The 24,949-nt window shown below is 42.3% G+C and overlaps 2 protein-coding genes across 7 annotated transcripts in view; one reads left to right on the forward strand and one right to left on the reverse strand.

The window, feature by feature from the left end:
* Positions 1 to 24,949, reverse strand: part of FKBP1B (FKBP prolyl isomerase 1B) — a 68,412-nt gene that overhangs the window by 42,878 nt on the left and 585 nt on the right. Inside the window, exon 1 of one of the 5 annotated variants that reach the window (XM_082215655.1) lies at positions 28 to 175. The exons of 3 other annotated variants lie outside the window; for them this stretch is intronic. In XM_082215655.1, coding sequence (XP_082071781.1) covers positions 28 to 64 — 37 coding nt within the window. In that variant the 5' untranslated portion in view covers positions 65 to 175. Of the gene's footprint in view, positions 1 to 27; positions 209 to 24,949 lie in introns of those variants that run through there. One more of the 5 variants, XM_082215657.1, reaches the window with a different exon arrangement.
* On the forward strand, positions 6,501 to 24,741 carry LOC309528195 (WD repeat and coiled-coil-containing protein-like). Of its 2 annotated transcripts, none has more exons than XM_082215527.1 (3): positions 6,501 to 8,541; positions 18,380 to 18,500; positions 23,017 to 24,741. In XM_082215527.1, the coding sequence occupies exons 1-3, from the start codon at positions 6,631 to 6,633 to the stop codon at positions 23,181 to 23,183; spliced, it is 2,199 nt and encodes a 732-aa protein (XP_082071653.1). In that variant the 5' UTR covers positions 6,501 to 6,630; the 3' UTR covers positions 23,184 to 24,741. The 2 variants fall into 2 exon arrangements, with proteins under 2 accessions (XP_082071653.1, XP_082071654.1); XM_082215528.1 differs by having other exon boundaries at positions 18,383 to 18,500.

Consider the following 24,949-nt stretch of genomic DNA (forward strand, 5'->3'; position numbering starts at 1 on the left):
GAACCCGCGGCGAGGGGGGCACCGCACCGTCTCCCGGCGTGATGGTCTCCACTTCCACCCCCATGGCCGCCGTGCTCCCGACGCGGCGCGCTCCCGCTTGGCAACCTGCTCCGCGCCCCACGCGCCGCCGTCCTCCTCGGCCGGTCCCGGCTTAGCGAGACCCTCCAGCCGGCGCAGAGCTCCCCGCCCCTCTCCGCAGCTGACGGACAGGCGCCTCCGGAGCTGCCCATCAGCCCACCCGGCCAATGGAAAAGTGGGGAGGGGGGCTGCAGGCGCCGCCGTCGCCCAATCCCCCCGCGAGGCGGCGGAGGGGAAGGCAGGGCGAAAAGCCTCCCGTGGGGCGGAGCTGGGCGGCGGAGTAAGAGGGCGGGGGACCGCACAGGCAGGCAGGGTGCGCAGCTTGCGGAATGAATGCAGTCCTGTTTCCTTGGGGGAAGAAGCAGGCGCTGCTCCTTTGGCAGCGCAGAGCCCGGCTTGCCAAACGCGGGCGTGGAAACAACTCTGCATTTTAAGTGGAGGCTGGGTGGCCATATGTCATGTGAGATCTCTGCATTGCAGGGGGTTGGGCTAGATGATCCTGGGGATCCCTTCCAACTCTGTGAGCCTATGATTCCAATCTAGGGCTTTTGTGCCCCCCTTTTTTTTTTACTTTACTTTGCTCCGTTCCATGCTGAGTATCAAGCCCCGTTTCAGAGGCGGAGCGCTAAGGTGCGAAGTTGCTCCTGTAAGAGGCTGGTTCTACTCAAGGGCCCCATCTCCCCAACCCAGACCCTGAGATCTTCCTCGTGTGCTTCCTCCACAAGAGTTCTGGAATGGTAAAACAAGAATGGCCATTTTCTGCAGTGTCCCCCCTCCCCTGTGAAATTCTCTCTCCAATGAGGCTCACCTGGCGCCTACATTAAATATATTTAGGCACCAGGTGAAAACATTTCTCTTCAACCAGGCATTTGGCTGATTAACATTCTGTGGGCTTTAAAATGTGTGAATGGGGGAGGGAGGGTTATTGGTTTGGTTTGTGTTATGTACTGAGTTGAATAGGATCCAAAATGCAGCAGTCTGATTGGTCTTAGAACAATAGGATTCAGAATGCAGCAGTCAGATTGGTCCACAGGAGCCACCCAATCCAGCTCCAGGTGGAAGTGAATCCGCAACCTGATTGGCCTACAGGAGAATCCCGGAATTAGCCAATCACATGGGGCCCATTGTGTAAATAATGTATATAAAGCAGACATTCTGGGGGAACTTCCATTCCTCCTCACCACTATGAGCTGAATAAAGAGCATGAAATCCCCTCTTGACTCCGAGTATATTTCAGTTTGCTTTTGTTTTATTATGTATTTTGTGTTTCCATTCTCTATTTTTATGTTGTGGACTGCCCTGTTATCTTTGGATGAAGGGCGCTATACAAATTTTAAGAATAAATAAAAACACCACAGAGTAAGGATCCAGGCCTACCAAACAGAACTGAAAAAGCTGCAACCATGAGACTCGTTTCCAGAGAAACCCTCTCTGCCTGCAGCCTCAGGAAATAAAGCAACAAGGACCCTGCAGCTATCATTATACTGGACAAGAATAGAAATGAACCTGTAGAAAACAGGGGTGTTGTTTTTTTAATAGGGAGGCACCATTGCTCAGCGGTAAAGGCAGCAGCTTTGACTGCAGAAGGTCCCTGGGAAAGATCCTTCCAGTTGCAGAACTTGGGGTCTCAAATTTCAGCAGCGCCCTGTGCGATGCCAAAATTGGGCGCACACCCCTCACACTCAATTCTAAAGCATAGTTTGCGCCTCTGGCAGAGTCCCCAAGGCTTCATGCTCAGTGCAATTGAATCAGTTGCATTCCCCTACATCTGCCTCTAATCCTCTGCCTAAGGCCCAAAGAGCAGATGCTTGGTGAGGAAAAGCCTTAGCTCAGCGATGGAGCATTTGTTTTGCATGCAGAAGGCCCCAGGTTCACTCTCCAAGAGCATCTCCAGGTAAGGCTGGGAGAGACTTCCTTTCTGAAGCCCTCATGAGCCACTGCCAGTCAGTATAGCGCCAAATTGGAGCAAATGGCAAGAGATTGCTGTTTGTTCCGATTTAGCGCTAAAGAGCAGGTTTTCTGGGGGAAAGCAGTGGAGGAAAGGCAAAACAACTCAGACCCATACCTAGAAAGCACAGGACAAGTGGAAAGCTGCTCAGATCCATGCTTTCTAGTCACAGGGCAAGCGGAAGTGCGGATGAGCCCTAAGAAACTGAGAAAGGAGCTCTGCTTGAGCAAATCAAGGTTTCGTCTAGTCCTGCATCCCACAGCAGCTAACCACAAGTGTCATGGAATTTGGGTAAGGTATGTAGCTTGGGTGCATTTCACAATCCCTGTTTGAAGTATTGGTGCAGACTATAATTTCTTTTCTTTTAAGGAGGAGGATAAGGCTATCAATGGCTGATAATCCTAAAGGCTATATACTGCCTCCATGATCAGATGTACTGCACCTCTAGATTCCATTTGCTGGGGGACAACAGCTAGACAGAGCATCTGACTGGCTATTAAGGAAAACAGGATACTGAATTACACAGATCTTTGGTCTGATCTTTGGTCTTTTTGTATGCGCTTATGTTCTCTAACCAAAGGTTTTTCAAGGTTAGAATTGCTTTATATATAAGAAAGCAAAATGCACAGAATCCTATGGCAATATCAAGCTTCATACAATTCCTAAGCACAATAGGACTATAACAACTGTATAATACAAGTGACATATATATGTAATAAGTGACTGAGATTTCTGCCTTCACTATTTACAAAGAATTAATGCTGGAAATTTCCCCAACCCTTCTCTTTCTAGTTTAATTTAATTTCCACTAAATCAATTAAAGAAACAGCCCATAAAATCACTTTGTTTTATTCTTATTTCTTTTAAATCACTGTCCAGGAAGATTTACTTTAATATATACTGTTTACTTGCAAAAATGGTTTGGAAACAAATACTTTTATTCTTCCATCCAATTCCTCCCCACCCCCCAGTTCAGTAATTCAATACTGTAAGGTTTTGAGGTCCTCTTGGGGTCTGCCCCTGGCACTCTTAAGTGGTAGAAAGCTTTGAGACAGATCCAGCCCAATACATTTTGCTGCCTGGGGTGAAGGACAAGACGACAGCTCCCTCCCTTTCCCTTCCATGTATTGAAGCCCGCTAGACTTGCATTTAGATATTCCTTCAGCCCTGGTGATGGGACAGTATCAATCACGACATTAGGGCAGCAGGGTAGCTTAGGGGCTGGAGAGCAGGTCACATAGCACAAATAGCTATGTTCTTCACCTCACTGTTGCCGCCTGCCCATCACCACCTGCCACTTGAGGCAGATGCTTCACTCTACCCAATGGTAGGGCTGGCTCTGCTTTAAGAGACAGTGAAAGGAAAGAGATTAGATAGGATGGAAGCCCTCCATTCCTCCAGGAGCTGTTGGCTCCACACATGCAGAATAAACTGGCATGGGAGCACGTTTTGACAAGCAATCATAGGCGCCGACTCCATGGGGCTTGAGGGGGCCCGAGCCCCCTCAAAAATTCGTTTGGGGGGGCTCTGCCCCCCCATAATCTCTGGCGCCCCTCCAGCAGAGCGCCATCGCCGCCCCTCCCCCAGCCCAAAATGCACAGGGAGGGTCGGGGTGCATGCCTCCTGCCCTCCCTCCCGAGCAAAAGCTCCACCCAATTTCCTTTGGAGCTGATTAATAGGCGCAGCACGCTCTCCCCTATTCGCTCACGAGGAGGCGGCGCCACTTTATTTGCATATTCATGAGCTTATTTATTATTCATGATCTTTCCCGGGCCCCCCCAATATTTTTTATAAGTCCGCGTCCCTGCAAGCAATCACCCTCTCCCTTATTTAGATGATGTAGTTCTTTATGGAGAACTGGCTTCAGGCACCACACCCACTGGGGTAAAACTCTGTATTACAAAGATGTCTGCAAATGTGGCATGAAGGCTGGCAACATCAACTCCATGATGCCTGGAGACAGTCAGAGGAGGAATGACCACTGGGAGGAGCTTCATCCACCCCAGCTGCAACAAAACATGTCTCCCCCCGTATGTCTACATGTCTACAGCCACAGAAGGCCCTGTAACCTTTCAAGTTTGACTTCGCCCCCAAGGCGCACTATGCCAACAATTTATGTGGAAGACAACAGCACCATCTGCCTTGCTTAATGTCTGAATCAACTTACAAGCACTGAGTCATTTATTGGTGCATTTGGATTTCTTTCAGCATGTCCAGTCTGTGACAGACAGACAGACAGACAGACAGACACACACACACACACACACACAAAACACAAACACACCCTCCAAGGGTAGAAATGCTGAGAAAATAATTTGGATGTGAGAATGCTCTCGCAAGTATTGTATTGCAATATGTAACCTTCTACAGAGTGACATAGTTTTGATAGCCCACATTCTGCACAATGCACAGACACACACACAAAGTATTGTGCAGAAGTGGGGGCCTGAACAAAATGTGTTTGCTTTCAAGTTCTTTTTGTAACTTCACAAAGAGATCAAGGCCAAGCTGTGGAAATCATTGTAACAGCCCTTAATAAAAAGGAAAGTGTCTAGCTTAATTTACAAGTGAAGGCTGCAGTCTGATACATGATTTACTGACAAGCAGCCCAATGTGTTGAGGTTTTGTGTATTGGGCTTATATTATTATTATTATTATTATTATTATTATTATTATTATTATGCATTGTTGCTATATTTCACCTATGCATTATTTTACTCATGTGATACTGTATCTTTGAACTGAAATTATGTTCACAATATTTTTTGTGAATACATTAAAAAAAACAAGAAATAAAGATTTCAGGTAAAAGGAGGAGGAGGGTTGAAGTACTTCTCTACATTTCTGTGAAATATTGGTAGTATTCAGCTGCTGTATTGGTAGTATTAAATTTGAACTTGCAACAAGGTTTATGAGATCTGAGCCCAGCTTAGCCAGGGGAACAATTGTGAATTGGAGGAAACCTGGTCTCCCCCCTTTCCGGTCATCAGTGTATGCCACAAATAACTAAAACCATTCAAGTATTTTGTGAACAGGGAACTTTTGCAGACATGTCTGTTAAAAGGCTGCTTTAATTGTGCCTGTGAAACTGTCAGAGGCGCCATCTGGTGGCTGTTTTTACTTTTGTGAATTGATGTACTACTCCAGCCAAAGATACAGAATTGATGTACAAGCCATAATGGGATCTTGGATGAAGTGCATTTCATTTGGAATTCCTTCTGCTCTGTTGTGGGAAAGAACAGCCTAACTGCTGCACTGGGTGCCTTTTGTGTCAGTTAGTGGGTACTTTCAGCTCTATGATTCTATGAATCTATTATTCTAAATAAGGTCAGCAAGATGGGAGGCAGTTGAGACAAGGGAGTAATGTAAAACATGGACAAGAGATGAACTGCACTGCTTTGAGTTGGCTTCTGCAATATCTTATTCACAGCAAGAAAGAAATTCATTGCAAAGCCTTGCATCTTTTAATCATACAGTCTTGTGAACATTTATTTCTCGTATTCCTTCTAAATGCTGGGATTCAGCACTCAAATGCGTGAAATAAAACTAATAAAGATAACAGTGCTTCTGAGCATGTGCAGAGCACATTTCCTTCACCAGAAAGTAATCACAGGTAGCCCATAAGCATCTTTAATTACCATCAGTGCTTCAAGATAGTATGACTCAGGCTTAAGGCCCAGATTTTCTCTTTTTATGACCCTTCAGTTTGGATTACAGAATAAAGTGAGAAAAGAGTAAATGCAGAAGAAGAAAAGTCTGGAATCAATTGGTCTGCCACTCACAGAAACCAGCACCTTGTTTCTGTTGCTCTTGCTTTTGTTTCCTGTCACTCCAGTTACTTGTTTGGAACTACAGTGGTACCTCAGGTTACATACGCTTTAGGTTACAGACTCCGCTAACCCAGAAATAGTGCTTCAGGTTAAGACTTTGCTTCAGGATGAGAACAGAAATCGTGCTCTGGCGGCACGGCGGCAGCAGGAGGCCCCATTAGCTAAAGTGGTGCTTCAGGTTAAGAACAGTTTCAGGTTAAGAACGGACCTCTGGAACGAATTAAGTACTTAACCCGAGGTACCACTGCACTGGCAAAACTGAATACTACCCTTCAAGAATGTGATTAAATATTCTTAGTGTTCCCTTCAGGGGCTGTGAAAGAAAAAGTGTCAGGTGATTATTTCTTGCTGCAGCTGCATTGCTTGCTAGTGCGTAAGAGCTTTTCTCCATTCAGTGAAGAGACCGTTATTCACTGAAGGTATTAAACTGCTATTTTAAAACACAGGCCCAGCCCTTAAAGAGTTAAAAATAGGCTTCCAAGAACATGTCATCTCAGAGAACAGTAATTAGCTAAACCTTATTAGATGTCACATGTGTCTGTGAGAGACACACAGAGAGAGAGAGCGCCTCCCCAGAAAAGAGTATGGTTAGAGCAGCTTTGATGTAGATCTATACATCAGCAGAGCTACATCGCAGAAGACGCTTGAAAGAAAGGGCATTGCCATAGGGAAATCGGTCTTCGCTCAAGGAGCATTTGCTTTGTCAAGCTGTTCTGATGAATCCTGTGGAAAATCAACTTTGGATCCAACCACATTAGCGAGGAGGGCTGAATAATGGAACTGGGGAAAGCGAAGCTGCTGAGAACAGGCCTTAATGCTTTGCACCAGGCCATACACCCTGTGCATGGGATTGCGTGGACAGATGGCAAGCAGGTGGCACTGACCGGCCTGCACTTTCACAACAAAGAACTGCGGTTTGGCGACTCAACTGTTATTGGCCAGTTTGAACACGTCCATGGACTTTACTGGAGCCCATGTTACTCGGCTGACATGCCAGCTCTGCTAGCTGTTCAGCATAAGAAGCATGTCAGCGTTTGGCAACTGAGCCACGTTGCCTCGGAAAAGAATAAGCTCCTGGTTTCTCAGACCTGTGAAATTGGCGAGCCTTTCCAGTTGCTTCCCCAGGGATGTGTGTGGCACCCAAAGAGGGACGTTTTGTCTGTACTTACCAAAAGGGATGCTTCTGTTTTATATGCCGTTCGTTCAGACAACTCCAGAATTAAAGCAGAGATCAAAAGCAGTGGTCTCATCCACTGTGCTTGCTGGACTAAGGATGGCCATCGCTTAGTCGTTGCTATAGGCAGCGCTCTTCACTCCTATATATGGGACGATGCCCAGAAAACATTAAACGCTTGCTCCTTTTGCCCAATATTTGACGTTGGAAGCTACATTTGTGCTATTGAAGCCACGCTGGATTTTCAAATTGCTGTGGCTACCGAACTCCCCCTTGATAAGATTTGTGGCTTAAATGCAGGCATCACATTTGAATTGCCTGTAGGAACGGAAACGGGTTCTTTAACTTCGCAGTCTACACTGGTGCTTGGGGATGAGGAATACTCTATGGATCTGCGAAGAAAGTCTATAGATTCAGACAAATCAGTAGCCGTTGATTCAGTAGCTTCATCTTCCTCGGGCCCAGTTGATTTAACCCACATCCTTTCAAATCACCGGAGATCTGATCCCAGTCCTCTCATTCCTTTGAGAAGGAAGGATTACCCTTCAGGAACTGGCCAAGATTCGTCACACTTGATCTTAGTGACTTTTGAAGGAAAGGTAACCACAACCAGGAAAGTCAGCATTCCAGGAATTTTGGTCCCTGATATAATTGCTTTTGACCTTAGAGCTCAGATTGTGGCAATAGCTTCTAACACTTGTAACATTGTTTTGGTCTACTCAGTCACCTCATCCTGCATGCCCAACATTCAGCAAATCCAACTAGAGAAAAGCGAACGACCCAAGGGTCTGTCCTTTTTGACAGAGAAACTCTTACTAGTTCTGATAGGGAAGCAGAAGTTCACTGACCCCTCACTTATCCCATCATCTAATTCTGATAGATATATCATCCGACTGATGATCAAAGAATTAATATTTGAGGAAGAGCCATCAGCAAAATCTGATACCGCCCACAGTCTGCCATTCAGTTTTGAGTCCTCTGTGAACATTCCTGGGAAAAGAAAGTATTTTGAGAATCTTGCTGCAGAGGATCACATTGTAGGGCGGGAGCTCTTAATCCCAGGCAGAACGATTATTCAGTCACCTAGTGGCAGGAGACGAATGCTGGAAGAAGTGAAGAGTCCTAGTTATGAGCAAAGTTCATCATCTAGTGTGAGCGATTTTGATGAGAAGAGAGTCTTAGGTGACCCATCCATTGCACTGGAAACTTTGGATGCAGAACCAATTAATCGGTCAGTAGCCCTGTTTGGTCTTGGAACGCCTACCAGGTTTTCCAATAGATCAGTTTCTTCTAAAGTGATGCAAGAAACTTTGAATTCTCCTAAAAACAGCAGCTTGGCTAATGAAAAAGGAGCCAGTCAAATATCCAGGAATTTGGAAAAATTGTGTGGCAGCTTCAATGACTTACAGTTGAGACTTCTGGAACTAGTAGATTTCACAAAAAATGGAAAGAGACTATCTGTAGCTTACCCATCTTCTCAAGAACCACCTTTTGTTCACATCACCTACCAGGTAATTGATATACCATTCTCCAAAGTAGTTTGTTCTTAGAAACTTCATTACAGTTCTTAGAAACTTCATTACAGGATTTTGCTTAATTAGTAAGTTTCACATGAGCTTCATGCTGTGCTTGATTTAAATGGTGAAATGATAGTTATTAGGAGCAATGCTTATGTCTGATATTCTGCACAGGAAAATCCAGACCTGTGCTTCCTTTACTGTTCAGCTTAATTGTCATTGATGTATTATATATGTCCATTTGTTCTAAGTCATCTGTTTCCAAATCTTAAGGCATATTTTTTTTACTACAAGAGATAACTGGCAGCTCTATATGTGGCTTTTGAAATGCTTTGAATCTTTTTAGAGAAAGAAGATATCAGACCAACTTCTGTAGATAAGAATATATAAGCTTCAAAGGATCATGGGTCTCACAGCATAAAAGCATTCAGGAAATATGGGATATTAATATTTGATTACATAATAAAGCAATTTAAGAAAATCAAAATCCATGGATTAAGGTTCCTGTTTCCTCAACAGCAATTCTTTTCTCCTCCCTTGCTTTTTCATGAAATAATTGTCACTATTTTATTAATTTGATTGCTAGTCAATGTTGTAGTGTTTTGTGGTACAACACTAATGGCAACAAAAATTAGTCAATAATTTAGATGTGCTGCATTAAGCAAGCTGGAGCATAAAAACCATTATTTGTATTTCTTTAATAATTCAGAGTACCTTCCATTAATATATAAAATATAGTGTAGTAGCAAGGCACCTATCTATCTTCCTCCTTCCACTCTTTTCTAAGAAACTTCTGTAGAATTGCTATTGATTTTTTCCTAACAAATTTTATTATTATTATGAAGCAATAGTTTTTTTAAAAAAATCTCTATGATATGAAGCTTGACTCTGCACTCTCTTATTCCGATGACCCAGGCAGAAAATTGTGGTGTGTTGAGGATTTGGGGGCTGCTTTTAGATTAGAGGTATAGCAGTGGGATGATTTTACGCTTTTTGTTTTGCTGTGAGTTAATTTTATCTAAACCAGTCCATCCAGAGTGTATATGAGATATTTGCTCTGGGAGCTGCTGCTGCTGCTTTCGCTGCCATTAATCCTTCCAACTCATGGTTGACTTTTCAACTACTGTTGTTGCCTTCCTCTTCCATTCCATCCCGTTCCACCCACACAACCACTCCAGGGGTGCATTTTTCAGGCCTGGATAAAGTCACTTTGCAAGCCTTTAAGCACAGCTGCTTTTAAAGCAGAAGCTACTCAAAGAGTAGGGCTATGTACCTGTCATGGGGGTGCCTTATTGCACCCCCACAAAAATATGCAGCTGGGGCCATGCCCCCCGGCTCCCCCCCCCACACACACACCTATGCTTCCGTTTCCCAGTGACCAAGCTCAGCCTTGCACATAGGAGCCAAAAACCCACAAAACTTTTTTGAGGGGGCCAAACCCTCACAAAGTTGATGGGCATTCCCATTCAAATGGTGTGTGTGTGTGTGTGTGTGTGTGTGCGCGCGCGCGCGTGTGCGCATGCGCACTGCGTCATGTGATTGATTATGTAGAGTGGGGCTTACCTGGGCCCCCACAATATTTTATTTAAGTTGTCACCCCTGACCTTGCCATAGCTGTCAACTTTTCCCTTTTCTTGCTTGTGAGGAATCCTATTCGGAATAAGGGAATTTCCCTTTAAAAAAGGAAAAAATTGACAGCTATGGACCTTGCACCTGGGATAGGTATAAGTAGGAACCTAGATACGTCGGGCTGGTCTGCACCGATGGCTCTTTGATGCAGATTGTCATGTCAGTAATCTCTAACGTGCTTTCCCGACACTGAGTTGTGGGTTGTCTTTTGGCTCAAGTAACTTAAAAATAAATAAATGAATACATAGATGTAGTCTAATACAAATTAATGTTTTGCTGATGGTAAAAAAGGAGAGGCCTTGGGGATCTCTAGGAGTCATGGTTGTACAAGACACAGCTGTACAAGTTAGTGGGGATTCCTGAATGGGTTGGCTGTGAACAAAATAAATTGTGGAGTGTGCCTGATAGTCAAGGAGGAGGGCTGAAGCAACGGCTGAAATGAAATGAAGGGAACTGCAATAAGTTTTTTCTCCAATCTAAAATACAGAAGCCTACAGTACAGATAATAATGCTTTTTGATGGAGACTTGCAAAGTATGAGAATGCTCATTCATGGTGAGCCATGAATGCAACAGACATGTACTTTTTTGTATGTTAATAGCAGCCAAGAATCTTGATTCTGCCTGACACAGTTCAGCAATTTTGTGGGAAGCAATATTGTGGGAGAGAAAGCAAAATTCCTGCTCTCTTCCACTAATGGTCCCAAGCCTGCTATGCAGTGGTTGCATATGTTAATTGCCTTCATGAAGTTAACATCCCTTCAAGTTTGGCTCTTAAAAGCAATATATATATAGTGGGAGCATGCTGTTAGTCCAAATGGACTAGCATGTTCCCACAAGACATTAGACTTCAGTGAGCCCACTACCACGTGCAGCTTCTAAGATGGGTTGCTGTGGAAGGGCTGCGTAGGTGCCCATCGATGCAGCAAAACCCTGTTACCCACTGCTGACTACCTTGACCCTGTTAACCCGCTCATCTCACTCCTTGATGGACCCTTGGGCATGCTTTGCAGGTAGGTGGGTGGGGTGGTAGTGCTTGGCTCCAATCCTGCCCCATCTTAACCACACTGCAATGGCCAACCCAAAGGCCCAGGTGAGTGACTAGTGTCAGAAGCATGAGTTGCCAGGGTCACACCATTAAGGAATCGGTTCTTCTGACCAGATTTTTTTTCCCCAAGCCGGAACGCACCAGAACTCAGTTCTGGCACCTCTCTGGTGGGCGACATTGCCATTATAAGAGAACAAGGCACCTCTTTTTCTAGAAAAATAGCACTGCTTCTGACCATGCTGACCCCTTAGGGTAGACCTGCATACACAAGCAGTGGTGCGAATGTGAAACATATATGGCATATCTTCTGTACCAATACATCACCTCCCAATGTAACATTCAAGAGTCATTTTACATATTGTGCAGAATGATGACAATTGTGCTTGTTTACTGCAGGGGAGCATTAAAAAACATAACTTGCCCACTTGCTGTCCAATTTTCTTTCACTTAATTTAAGGTGTAATAGCAGTCACAATGGTCCCTGAATCAGATTGGGACTCTTTAAGGTGCGCACACAAACACACACACACATTTTCTGTTTTCCCAGTTAAAATACAGAAAGAGGGGGGGATGCCATTTGCCCTGCAGGACAGGATCTTACCCTTACCAGAAATTGTGCTTCAGCATTCTACATTAACTCAGGTTTCTGGACCAACAAGGGAAGTCCCACATAGATTGTATTGCAGTAACCCAGTCTTGAAGTTCCCAGTGTCTGGTCTACAGTGGTCAAGCTATCCTGGTCCAGGAATGGCTGCAGCTGATAAAAGGTGCTTCTAGCCACCAAGACTACCTGATACGAAGCTGCACTGGCCAAAAGCCAGGGCACATCATTCTGTACTAGCTGCAGTTTTTGAACCAGACTCAAGGGCATAAAGCGAGATGAGTGCCGCAACCCCAGAGTCGGTCACGACTGGACCTAATGGTCAGGGGTCCCTTTACCTTTACAAGGGCATGTATTGCTATACTGCATTCTAAAGGTTACCAATGGCTGCACCACTTTAGCCAAACTATCCCTGTCTAGGAACATACGTAGCTGGCATACCAGCTGAAGCTTGAAGAAAGCACACTTTAACAAATCCAGCATTTCTCCCATCCTCCAAATAGTATCCATCCCCATTATGCATGGTTCATTACAACTCCTCACCATGTTTCCACTGCTTGACATTCACCTCTAAGGTGACCTGCTGCTACCCTGAAGTTTCATCTTGAAACAGATATTTTTAGAACAAAGTGCTGAAAAGAGCTGCCATCTAGGTAGCTTATGCTCTTGTAGGCTGCAGGAAACAAGGACAGAGACTGCAAACAAACTAGGCAATTGTGATGGTGGCTGGATCTCCTCTCCTATATACCCTAAGAGGGCAATTCCCACTCACAACATTTTGCAGTCTACTTTAGAAATAAAGCAGTATTTCTACAAACATATTCTTTTAACCAAAGCATCTGAATGAAAATAGCTAATTATTTTGTGAAAATTTGTTTCCTACTATCCTCTACGGACCTTAGCAGCCTCCTCCCCAATCTGCAATCCTAGGATAAATAGGCTGGCCTGCCTTGTTCCTGCAATGTTAAGGGTTGTCTTGAAGCTATGTGTGTAATCACTATATAAATCTTTATTCTCATTGTGCAGTTCAGTTAACATGGAAGTATAGTCCTCTCCCACACCTTGTATCTAAGCCTGAAACACAGGAAGCAACCTTAGATAGAGTCAGCATTGGGCTATGTAGCTCAGTATTTTTCAGCTAGAATATATTAATATATACAGTGGTACCTCGGGTTACATACACTTCAGGTTACATATGCTTCAGGTTACAGACTCCGCTAACCCAGAAATAGTACCTCGGGTTAAGAACTTTGCTTCAGGATGAGAACAGAAATCGTGCAGCAGCAGCGGGAGGCCCCATTAGCTAAAGTGGTGCTTCAGATTAAGAACAGTTTAAGGTTAAGAACGGGCCTCTGGAACGAATTAAGTACTTAACCAGAGGTACCACTGTAAAAGTAAAAGAAGTTCATAACACAGCTTATTATGCGATCCTTGAATCATCAGATGTGCATAGTGGTTTGGCACTATTTTGAAAATTCAAATAAAATCCTTTACTTACTTAAGGAAAAGTAAATTACAGACATGTATAATATAAGATGATACTAAAGAACCAGGGGAGGGAATCAGAAGTGAAGCAACCTGTTCCAGTACTGGATCTGAGACCTTTTGCATGCAAAGCATGTGCTCTGTTGCTAAGCTGTGGCCATTCCCAAAGGATGTGGGGAATCAGAAGTGGACACAAAATGTAGTGCAAACCAGTGCTACTCAAAGGAGTGGTCCGTGGACCAGCACCAGTCCGCAGGCTATTGGCTGCTGGTCCCTGGTGAACACACCACAGCCTGAGTGGGATGTTTCAGGGACCAAATATGGTACTGATCCCTGGTACATTGGGGTGGGGTGAGGGGAATTGCTGGTCCGCAACATCAAATAGCTTGAGAAGCACTGGTGCAAACAACACATGCTAAACCCAACAATAAGCACAGAGGTCCAAGCAACAAGTGCAAGCACACAATTCAGACTACACATTAGCCTGATTACTGCTTCTTCCTTATAATGGACCCAGCCACAGGATGGGGTGATCTATAGCAGAGGGGTGCTTAGCCACCCTTGCTGGTGCACCCTCATTTCATGCTTTGCTGTGTCTTGTAGCGTGCAAGGCTTTCGTTAGGGAAATAAACAAAAATCAGTGTGTGTGATGAATTAATTTAGGAGAAGAAGAAACAGTTGTGGTTTGGACAAAGATGACAGAGTTGGGAATAAGTGTGTGTGCCATGAGCAACTGAGGGAAGTTATTGTAATAATGCATGTCTCTAAGTTGGTAAGGAAGAAGATATTTGGTATAAACAGCTATTACAATGTCCTATTTAAGAGACACCGAGGAGCTGAAGACATTTAATGTACAGCATCAAACCCTCTTTTTGCTGGCAAAGTGATAATTTGCTCCACCAACAGTAAATGAAACAGAATAGGAAGGTAAATTTAGGGAAGCGTGTTAAATGTACACAATAAAGTTGAGAAAGATAAGAGGCAAACTTGTGATAAACAGTGAGAAAGTAGAGGACAGAGAGGAAGGAGAGACTGGAGAAGTCAATAAACTGAGCCAAGGAGCAGGTGAATCATCACAGAGGTCATCTTTAATAAATCCACAAACCATTCTTATAATCGGGAAGGCAATTTTGAACTAGATTGAAAACATAAAAGGAGTCGTGAAAACTGATGAAAGATGAGGGCGATATGGCTCAGCTTTATAGTGTGATAGACTAGTCAGACAGTTTTGAAAGCAAGATTTAAAAAGCCTCTTAAGAAGTGGAAATGCAGTAGTCAAAACAGGGGATTAATGCTTGGAGGCATTAAAGCCCAAGAGGGCGGGGTGAAGAAAGGGCACATTCTAATAACGTTCTGATGAGACTGAGCACCCACAAATAGAAATTCTGAATGAAAAACAGTACTGTGTATTTTGAAATTAGAAGCACAGACTTCTCACTTCTGTGAAGGCCCTGGTTACTAATTCTATGATGTTCTATAAAAGTTCCTTCCTCTCTAGCTGGTAACCTGATTAATCATTCAACTAGACTCTCTTCAGGGGATAATAGTGTTCTGTTTGGTAAAGAGCCTCATTACTGTGATTTATGTGTATGGTGTTAGTAGCTTGCTAACTTTTGCAAATGAGAGAGAGTCTTGTCTTTGAAGCTAAACAAGTAGAGAGAAGCAGGAGAGATCTTTAAAGAATGTTACAGTGGGTAGATTTGACAGGGGGGCAGGAGGGTGCCGAGGGGGCCGCCCAGCACAGCTGAGACCTGACACACATGGTGGTGGCACCAGTCATAGTGCAAGAAAAGTGTGGCGAGCCATGCCAAGGCACTGAAAGGGGTGGGAAGCAAGAGGGTGCTCCACCCCATCAGAGGAAGGCCTGACCAGCTGCCTGCTCTCCATGCGCAACCCATAGCCACCCAGGGGCCGTGCATGCTGCACACACTGTGCAATACCAGACCAGAAAAGGGAACCACCTCCCTCCCAGCCTCATGACACCTTCAGGACTTCTGCAGCCCAGTTGTGCCTGGGCCAACAGCCCCTGCTGCCCGCCCCCCATGCTACGACTCCAATTATATTTATTTGCCAAGCATTTTCTGATCAGTTATAGTCTTGTCTGCTGTATCTGTACATTGCAATTTGTTTAATGTGGTTTGGTTGAATTGTTTCATATTGATATCGTACACCACCGTGATATTTTCTTTTGAAAGAAAAGTGGTATAAAAACATTTTAATAAAAATAATGATAAAATTGCATAGGATATGATAGAAATGACATACTTTTTTGGCAAATGGTTACTTTTACTCTTGTTATTCAAGAGGTTATGTTGATATAAAAATGAAATGAGGAGGAGAAATTTAAGGTGCCACACATAATGCCCATTCCACATTTGTAAGATCAACCTTTTAGTGTTGCAGCCCTGACACTTTGGAATTTCCATCCATGTTGACATCAGGAGATGCCATCACTGTACGCTTTTTGATCACTGCTAAGAACATTTTTGTTTAAACGAGCCTACTCAGATATGTTGATTTGTATTTTTATCTGTTTTCAGTTGTCGCTTATCTGAATTTCTTTGACTGTTTTAAATAGTTGCTTCTAACTGTGTTTACTGATAATTTTATTGTTTTATTCTTTTTGTAAACTGCTTTGAGGTTTTTTACACTCAAGCAGTGTATAAATTTTATGAAATAAATAAATAAGAAAAAAGTGTACTATCATAAGTAAGAAAATACAGTATTACTGAAATCTAATAGTGACTCTGGGTGATTGTACTGATAGTATAGCAAGATATCCTTTGATGGCTCATTCTTGATGGCTTGTGCTTCTGATGCTATTGGGGCAGTCATACATGATCCCGCTGGCAATAGCATTTGCACCAGCAAAGATTATTTACTTCTTTAGAGCATTTGTGCTCTTTGTCCAAAGTCTCCCAGAGCAGCTTACATACAACAAAAACAAGACAGTTCCTACCTGCAGGCTTGGGGGAGGGGGGAAAGCTAACACACAAGTGGAAAGTAGAGTTGCCATACGTCCGGATTTCCCCAGACATTAGCGGGATTTCAAAGGCGGCATTGACGTCCAGGGGAATTTCCGAAAGGTGGAGCTTTGTCTTGGATCTTAGGCCAATCAATTGAAAAATCATGTAGGTTTTCCTAAAAAATTAAAAAAAATTGGGGTCTTCCTAAAAATAAAACAATCACTCAACAACTTTCAGGGTGTCCTGGTTTTTGAAAAATGGCAACTCTAGGGGAAAGGGACAGGGAACAGAAGAGGAAAATCAAAATTCAGGCACCCTATTTGCAAATACAACCAACCTCTTTTAATCAGTTGCTTTTGATAATTTATACAACATTTTGCATGTTAAGAAAGCCCAAGCTTAATGGGTTTTTCCTCCTCTATAAATGCACAGTCCGTCACATAAGAAAAAATAAGAATCTGTGCCAAGGTAGTGGTTATTACCTGTCCCACCCTCTCACAGAAAGTAAAATCTTAAACCATTCAAGGTGCCTACCTCCCCTTTCCTTTACAATATTTCTATTCAGAATGTATAGTATGTGGTTAAGGTTTCAGTCTGAACTACTAGAAAAGATTTGGATTCTGTTTGCAGAAGCATAAAGCCAGCTTCTACTGAGGTGGTGAAGCTGTTGGTAAGGGTATCAACATAATGGCGTATTCCCACATGAAAAACTAGCATGCAGTGAAGGATAGGCTTTTGATCTCAAGTTCCTTCCCTATGTACACAATATTTATTGTACAAAGGAGCATTCAACCATGTGAGACCCTACCTGCTTATGAAGTAGTATAAACCAGACACAGATTTACCACATTTTCCTGCTGTTTGTGAGAAAACACAAATATAAAAATGGCCTTTAAGTGAAAGAAAATGCACATAAGAGGAGGGTGCTTATAGGATTTTGCATGGTGCGTAGGTGCCCATTGATGCAGCAAAACTATCTAAGACGCTGACAGAGCAAGTGAACCTGAGTAGAAACCAGCACGTGTGCACTAAAGAAGATTAGGAGACATTTATTTGTACTGAAGGTTAATTAAGATTACTAAAAACAGAAACAGAAGATGCAGCTGTGAGTCTGCTGAAAGGGAATGTTGGTATAAGTTTTCAGTATCAGGATGGAAACACAGCAGAACCACAGCAGAATGAGATCTATATTACTTTGATGGTCCTGATTATTTTCCCGTTAAAATGCCTGTGACACTGCATTTTATTTCTTGTTTAGTATCTGGAGGACTAAATAGGATGTTGATGTGATTTACGGTTGGTGCTAAATTGAGAAGTGTTGCAAACAAATACCAATTACTTAGAGGTGAGGGAATAGGATGAGCCCTGGATTGGTTAGGAAGTAATGGGGTGAACTTCAAACAGTGTGATCCTCAGCACGTTTATTGAGAATCATAGCATGTTGACTGGGGACTACCTTGTGTATTTAATGCTGGAGCCAAAATGAGTAAAGACAGGGGAGGAAGATTTAATAACGAAACCATTCTCTTTATTTCCAGGAAGGAATGTGTGGGGTGTTAGGGAAGGGGAAGTACTTATGGTGGGGAATAGGTCATGCTACTTCTGGAGTAGTTTACCCACCCTGCACTCAGCTCTCACCTGTGGCTCCTGGAAGCTGGCAGTATGCAACAGTGGCAACACCGCAGAAATGACTTTGTCTGGCTAAACCAGGTGGGGGTAGCCAATGGGTCTCAAACCCTCCACGTTACTGGTCCAGAACATCACTACATTTACACACATGCTCTTGAAGTCACCATCTCTAGCCTGAGATGACTGAGCCAACAGCATTCAGAGACTCACAACAACATCTGAGTGATCCTAGCAGGGTTGTAGCCCCATACTTTGGGAAATCCTGAATCTTTCATTTTTTTTAAAAAAGACTCTTATAAACAAGTTGGTTTTGTGCTGTCCCCACCCATGTGGGGCATGTGAAAATATGGAAAGCAGAATATAGAAAGCAGAATTCATGAAAATTGCTGATTCATAGGGCTAATTAGCAATAATTAATGTAAATGTGACCAGTATTCTAACAAGATGCTTATCCCTATATGTTTATGTGCCTGAAGAAGCATTTTTCAAACGGAGCTATAGCTGAAGAAACAAGAACTGTTCTCCTGTGTGATGGCAAGGTTCATCTGAATTTAGTCCAACGACTTTTTGATCTGCCTATTGTTGAAATGAAACATGGTAAGTTCTCTATTACTATAATAATAATAATTTTATTATTTATACCCCACCCATTTGACTGGGTTGCCCCAGCCACTCTCTCTCTCTCTTTTAAAAAATGCAAGTGTTTATTATAATAGGTAGTACTTTTGGGGAACATAAGTTCTGCTATTAAGGGATTGTTTACATGTACATCCTCCAATGTGATGGAAGTTTAACTGAGTTCTATTCCCTCTCCTGGCAAGCTTATTCTCCTCCTGAGTACATCTCAACACTTGCCTGACACTGATCAAGCCCTACTCAGTTGGTTCACAGGTATCATGACCTATACCTACAATAGATGGTCAGTTTAATCCTCATGTTTTTTCAGCAGAATGTTGTTTCTACCATTGATAGAGACCTTCTTGTTTTGTCTCAATGTCTGTCCTTAGTCATATATTAGTTGACTATGTCCAGAAATATGCTACATATTAGTAGGCTTCCCTTCTTGCAGCAGAGCACCCAATCAAGCTACTAATTCTCACCTGGGTCTAATGTCATGTATCATAAATGGGGAAGTTTAATATTTAGCATGATTGTTCAGCAATCCCACAACCAAAGCAGGCTGGTTGCTGCCTTTGCTTACTGGATTAAGTCAAAAAACAAAACTCCTAGGAAAGATTTCCTAACAGGTTTGCTGACAATTGAATGCCTTTCTCTATCAGATACAGACACCATATACTCAGTGATACTTAAAACAGGTGTATCAAATGCTCTGGATTAGTTTAATCTACGCTGAGAACAGAAGGAGCTCACCAACATAATCTTCCAAACTCCCACCTTTGATTTACTTGTGAAGGTAGGGAGCAGTCAGAAAGATCTTTATTCATGGCTTCTTTGTTCGTGCCTCTATGTATTCAATGATTTAACAACTTCAGCAGCAGCTCAACCATTTTCAGCCTATAATGTTTTCTGCAAGTAGCTTTATCATATACTGTAAATATATACACAATACATTGAGGACACAGGGATTGCCCACGCTTTTGCTTGTTCCACACCTAGAATGGGTCTGAGCGGTTTTCTACTTGCCCAATGCTTTCTAGCATGGGTCCAAGTGGTTTTGCTTTTGCACCACCACTTTCCCCCAGAAAACCCACTGTTTAGTGTTAAATTGGAACAAATGGCAATCCACAGATAAATTTATAGCTGTTTGTTCCAAATCGGCACTAAAGATCAGGAAAGAGGTGGGGCAGATGGAGGTGTGGAAAACCCATGAGCACAGCGGGGAGGGGGCGGCTGCTCCCCGATCAAGTAAATAAATAAGAATACTTAACTGACCAACTGTGTCACAAATAACTCAGTCCTGCCCCCCCACCCCAATAAATCCTGGCTATGCCAATGAATAACCCCCAAGAGAGAAAAGACAGAAAGAGGAGAAAGTGTAACTAAACGGTAGGGCATATAGGAAGGGGTTAACATCACTAGTTTTTGCTACTGTGCATCATCTATTTATTTAGTATACTCAAGAGATACAGTAAAATTACCCACTCTCAGAGGAGCCTGCCCTTTCTGTCTTGGAATGAGTAGTTGCTCTCGGCTTACCTCCAATGAAGTCACGAAGCATCATGCTTACAATAGTAATAAGCATTGGACAAAAACATTCTCTCAGGCGTTTGGCTAATTATACAATCTATGTGGCCTTTTAAACTGTGCGTGGTTTTTTTGTTTTGTTTGTTACTATGTTATGTATTTTCATGTTTTTATATCACAAACCACCCTGCGATCCTCATTGGGCAGTATAGAAATCTAAATAATAATAATAATAATAATAGTAACTTGAAGGGAAACATAGGGGCAGACACTTTTAAGATTAGGTAACTTTTGAGTGTTTTCATAGCTTTGCTTTCTGAATGCAAGTGAGAGTCCAACTTTAATTAAGAAAAAATGTATATCTTTAGGAAACACTGCCCCAGCCCCATACAAAACACAATATGAAGTTGAACACATCATTTTGAATTTAGTTTTTTGACTAAAAAAATGTAATTCATTAAGGAAAACTGTTCTTTCCTCCTTTTTAAAGAGTTATGTGAGCATTTAATCACCCATACTTTCATATACTATGGCTTGGATCAGGCATAGGCAAACTCAGCCCTCTAGATGTTTTTAGGACTACAACTCCCACCATCCCTAGCTAACAGGACCAGTGGTCAGGGATGATGGGAGTTGTAGTCCCAAAAACATCTGGAGGGCCAAGTTTGGCCATGCCTGGCTTAGATATTAAGATTAACTTTCATTCAACTTTCTTTACCCCATAACAAGCCTCTCTGAAGGAGAAGGGCTGTTCTTAACAATGTTGAGAGCGGCAGGGTTGCTGGAGGAGCGGAATTGCCCCAAACTGGGCAAAAACTGGTAAAAGCCACAGTTGTCCAACTCAGACAACTAATAAATCTAGCTCTTTAGTTATACTCTGAAATAAAAAATAATTATTGATATTATATTCTTATTAGGCCAACCATGTTTAGAAATTACTAAAGCTTTTAACCCTTCAGTCATATATTCTATCCAGATATACTTCAATTTACAATCTAGATTTGTTAAATGCTTTCTCCCTGCTAAACGAATTCTGTACATGCCAACTCAGAAGCCAGCTGTACTCAGTTCAATAGGACTTACTCCCAGGAAAAGGTATATAGGTTTGCAGCCTTTGTTATTCTCTAGTAAGTTTAGAAAAACACGGTTTACTCTCAAGTGAGTTGATTGCATTGCAGGCATAATAACATTTATCTGTACCCAATGCAGAGTGATAAATAAACTATTTTGGAAGAAACCCCCCCCCCATGTTTTACATATAAGGTTAGCGATGTAATTGCGTAGGTTTACATGACACACACAAACACCCAAGCACAGGGTAGTTTATAGAATCAAAAGTCTGTCCAGAATTAGAAAGAAAGCATTAACTGCAAAAGATTAAAAGTTCATGCTTGGTAACAGTAATCTTCTTATGACGCGACAGACAACACGAAACAGCAAAGCAACATGTGTAGGTGTTTAATTAATAGATTTAATGAAAAGAACTTTCTGTACTTTCAGATACAGTATTATAAGGAAACAACACATTTGTTTTGCTTTAATTGGTCAAATTGGAGTGCACAGTTTATTATTTCCCACCAAACCTTATTGGGTACAAGATACCATCATCTATAAAAGTTAGCTGTTCTGATTCTAGGCATGCACATTAAAACACACACACACTTGCTCTTGGTAGAAATTAAAGCTACTGAAGTTCTAAAACACAAATGTCTTAGCTCCTTTGTTTTAAATTCAGAAATTAACTTGAACTGTGAAATGGATAGATTTGACCCATGAATAAAGCAGATCAATTGGCTTGGTTTGCACGTTATGGTAAGCCATGGTCTGAAACAAACAATGTCTTAGGGCTCGCCCACACTTCTGCTTGTCCTGCCACTTTCCTCTGGGAAACCCACTCTCTACAGCTGAATCAGAGCAAACGTCAATAGGGTTTTCTATTGATTGACACTTGCTCCGATTCAGTGGTAAAGAGCAGGTTTTCTCAGGGAAAGCAGTGAAGCAAATGGAAAGCCGTGCACAGAAAGCACAGGACAAGCAAAAAAACTTCTCTGGCCCTTGCTTTTTAGGAGCGGGACAAGCAAACAAGCCCTTATTACCGTGACAATGTGCTGGTGCAAACAATTCAATTTTTGTCCACTCAGGTGCTCCCTTTGCAAAGCCAGGAGTACAAAAATAACAGCAGTGCCCTAGCATTACATGCAAAGCAGCACTCATTGTTTATCTCCAAACAAACCACAGGTGGCAGCCAAAGTTTGTTCTTGAATTACCTGCACATAATTATGATTTCACATGCAGAAGTTTCTCTAAACACAACTTGACTTCACTTGCATGTCCCTGCATGAGAAAAAATTCCACATGCCAAAGAGGTTTCTGAGAGTTTAACTTGAGAAAGTGTACAAGGAGCCTTTGAACAGACGTATGAGTCCAATCTACCCCGCACACACACACCAATTCTCCATGCAAAGCTAGTGGAACAAAGATGGTAAAACTATACATGTTCAATATTTTTACTAGGAAATCATCCTTGAATGTTAAATTTTTTAGTTAATCCTAGAAAAGTCTTGATATGTGAGTTGAAATCATGGTAAACAAAAAACATAATAAACTGGTGCTTCATTGTCAGTTTTCCCCAGGCCCTTGGTGTACACATTTTCCGATTATGAGGTTTAGTTGTTCCTTCTCCTACCCCCTTCCCCATTACCATGCCAGAACAAGTGGAGCCAAATGAAAATACCAAAAAGGGGGGGGGGAATACTGATAAATGGCTTGTCCATCTTGGTTCAAAACCTACATCAGCATGGTAACCCATTGAGCTTTGCAACACTGTAGGAAGAAGAACCTATGAAAAAGACATGAACAAAGCATGAATTTAGGGTGAATGCTAACATTTACATAGGCAATTGCATTCCCAACATAATAATGGTTATACATTTATACACCCTGATGCTTTCCTTTCCTTTCCCTTTAGGTTCTTCTTGGATTGTTCTTACTGCAGATGGTGAAGGTTTTATACCATTAACATTTAAGGCAAAGCAAGAGATCATCATAAGGGAGGGGAGTGATAGTTTGGAAGCCTGTGGAAGTCACTCCTTCAAAAGAAACATTTCTTCGCAACCACCGAGCAGCGTGACATAATGAGGCAAACCAAAAAAAGATGTTCTTCAAAATAAATAACTGCATGAATAGAAAATGATCGGCAGGGTTTTTGACTGCATTTTAAACTATAACTCATGTGGCTTGTGTTCCATGGTAGCTAGTCCTCCTCACAGTAATCTACTGGATCAGATCTAGTATGTCATGTCTGTATCCACTGAGGATACAGACTGAGATTCCTGGCACTGAAAAGGAGAATACTGAACTAAAAGTAATGTCACGACAATGGGTAAATATTGCCATATTCAGATTTGGTATATATTCTGTGCATGAAAAGTTAGCATTAATGAAGTTCATGTTTGCTAAAGAAAGGCTAAGTTTGGTTGGCTGACTAACTGGCCCTAAGGATTCTGGGGGGGTGAAAAACATGCATTAGTTTGGAGTCTATACAATGCCAAGATACTGGTGCAGAATGGTTTGGTCTGTTTTAATTTTTCATGTGGCAAAGCTTCTCCCTAGATTATACTCAAGAACACCAAGAAACAACAAAGCAAAGAAGAAGAAAATACAATGGTGTGTTTACTAACTTCCAGTGAGTACAACTCATTCACAGGAAATGCCCATTGGCAGAAAGAAATGGAAGCAGATTTCACCAATATCCCCTTCCCACAGCAGCCTCCTGTGCCCTCTGTGGTGTAGTGGCTAGAGCGCTGGACTAGGACCTAGGAAAACCAGGGATCAAATATCCACTTAGCCATGAACCTACCTGCTTGCCCTTGAACCAGTCACTGTTTCTGACCTAGAAGAAACATGAGCACCTTTGAGGAAAGGTGGGATATAATGGTAACATTAAAAAATTGTGGGACCTTCTGACATACAGATTTGGGCTGCAGAGGAAAAGGAGAACAGGCAAAAAACCTCCCCCTTTGGCCTGTTAGTTCTGCTCTAGGCAACTCTAGATCCAGTCCATATGTGTTTATTTTGCCACAAATGCAGTGAGATTGACACATGTGCATTTATTATATATGACATAACAAAATGTATGTGTTCTACCTTTTTCCTACATGAAACCGAATTATGAAGCAATTATTAGACTGTACAGTGTTAATTAATTAATTATTTTTTACACAATGCATAATGGTTTCTGTAAACCTTTTCTTTATTCCTGAGAACCGCATTCATACAGTCTACACATACGATGAAACACATATGGCAGAATATAAATTGTTGCTGAGAATCTTCTTCCGATTCTTATTCTAGCATTTCAAGTTTCTCCCATATGTAAGACTAACTGGCCTATATTTCCACTCTATGAGCCAAACTGCATGTGACATGGAAGATCTCCTTTGATACTTGTATGCTTTTCCACATGAGACAAATCAACGCTTTGAGTGATTTAAATTAGGAAAATGATGTGTGGAGAAGGATTAAAAAGTAAAACCCTTCTCCTAGCACCACAACCACAGTCCAAACTGGGGCGAGGGTGGGATTTACTGCTTTTAATTAGGAAAAAAGATGGAATATCCTATTATCATCTCTCTTACATTGCATCTAGTTTGGCTCTTAGTCTAAACTAATATCCCCCCCCAACAGATGGGGGGCAGGAAATATTTTCTTCAGAGTTCAGTACAAAGGTATGCTTACATTACAAGCTTAAATTGCTTTCAGTGACAAGCTTCCCTCCCCAGAACATTGGAAATTGTAGTTCTGTGTTGCTGTGAAGGCTGCCACAGAATGCCTGAACCCTTGGAAGAACATTTCTAGAGTTCTGTGGCCAAAGTAAAGCCAGCTAAAAGCAATCAACCAAT

The sequence above is a fragment of the Podarcis vaucheri genome, assembly GCF_965113315.1.
Source record: "Podarcis vaucheri genome assembly, chromosome: 3".
Lineage (NCBI taxonomy): Eukaryota > Metazoa > Chordata > Lepidosauria > Squamata > Lacertidae > Podarcis > Podarcis vaucheri.

Coding starts and splice junctions, on each gene's coding strand:
- LOC309528195 (XM_082215527.1), top strand. CDS start 6,631: ATGGAACTGGGGAAAGCGAAGCTGCTGAGAACAGGCCTTAATGCTTTG. Junction 8,542..18,379: donor TTGTTCACATCACCTACCAG/GTAATTGATATA, acceptor ATGTGCCTGAAG/AAGCATTTTTCAAACGGAGC. Junction 18,501..23,016: donor TATTGTTGAAATGAAACATG/GTAAGTTCTCTA, acceptor CTTTCCCTTTAG/GTTCTTCTTGGATTGTTCTT.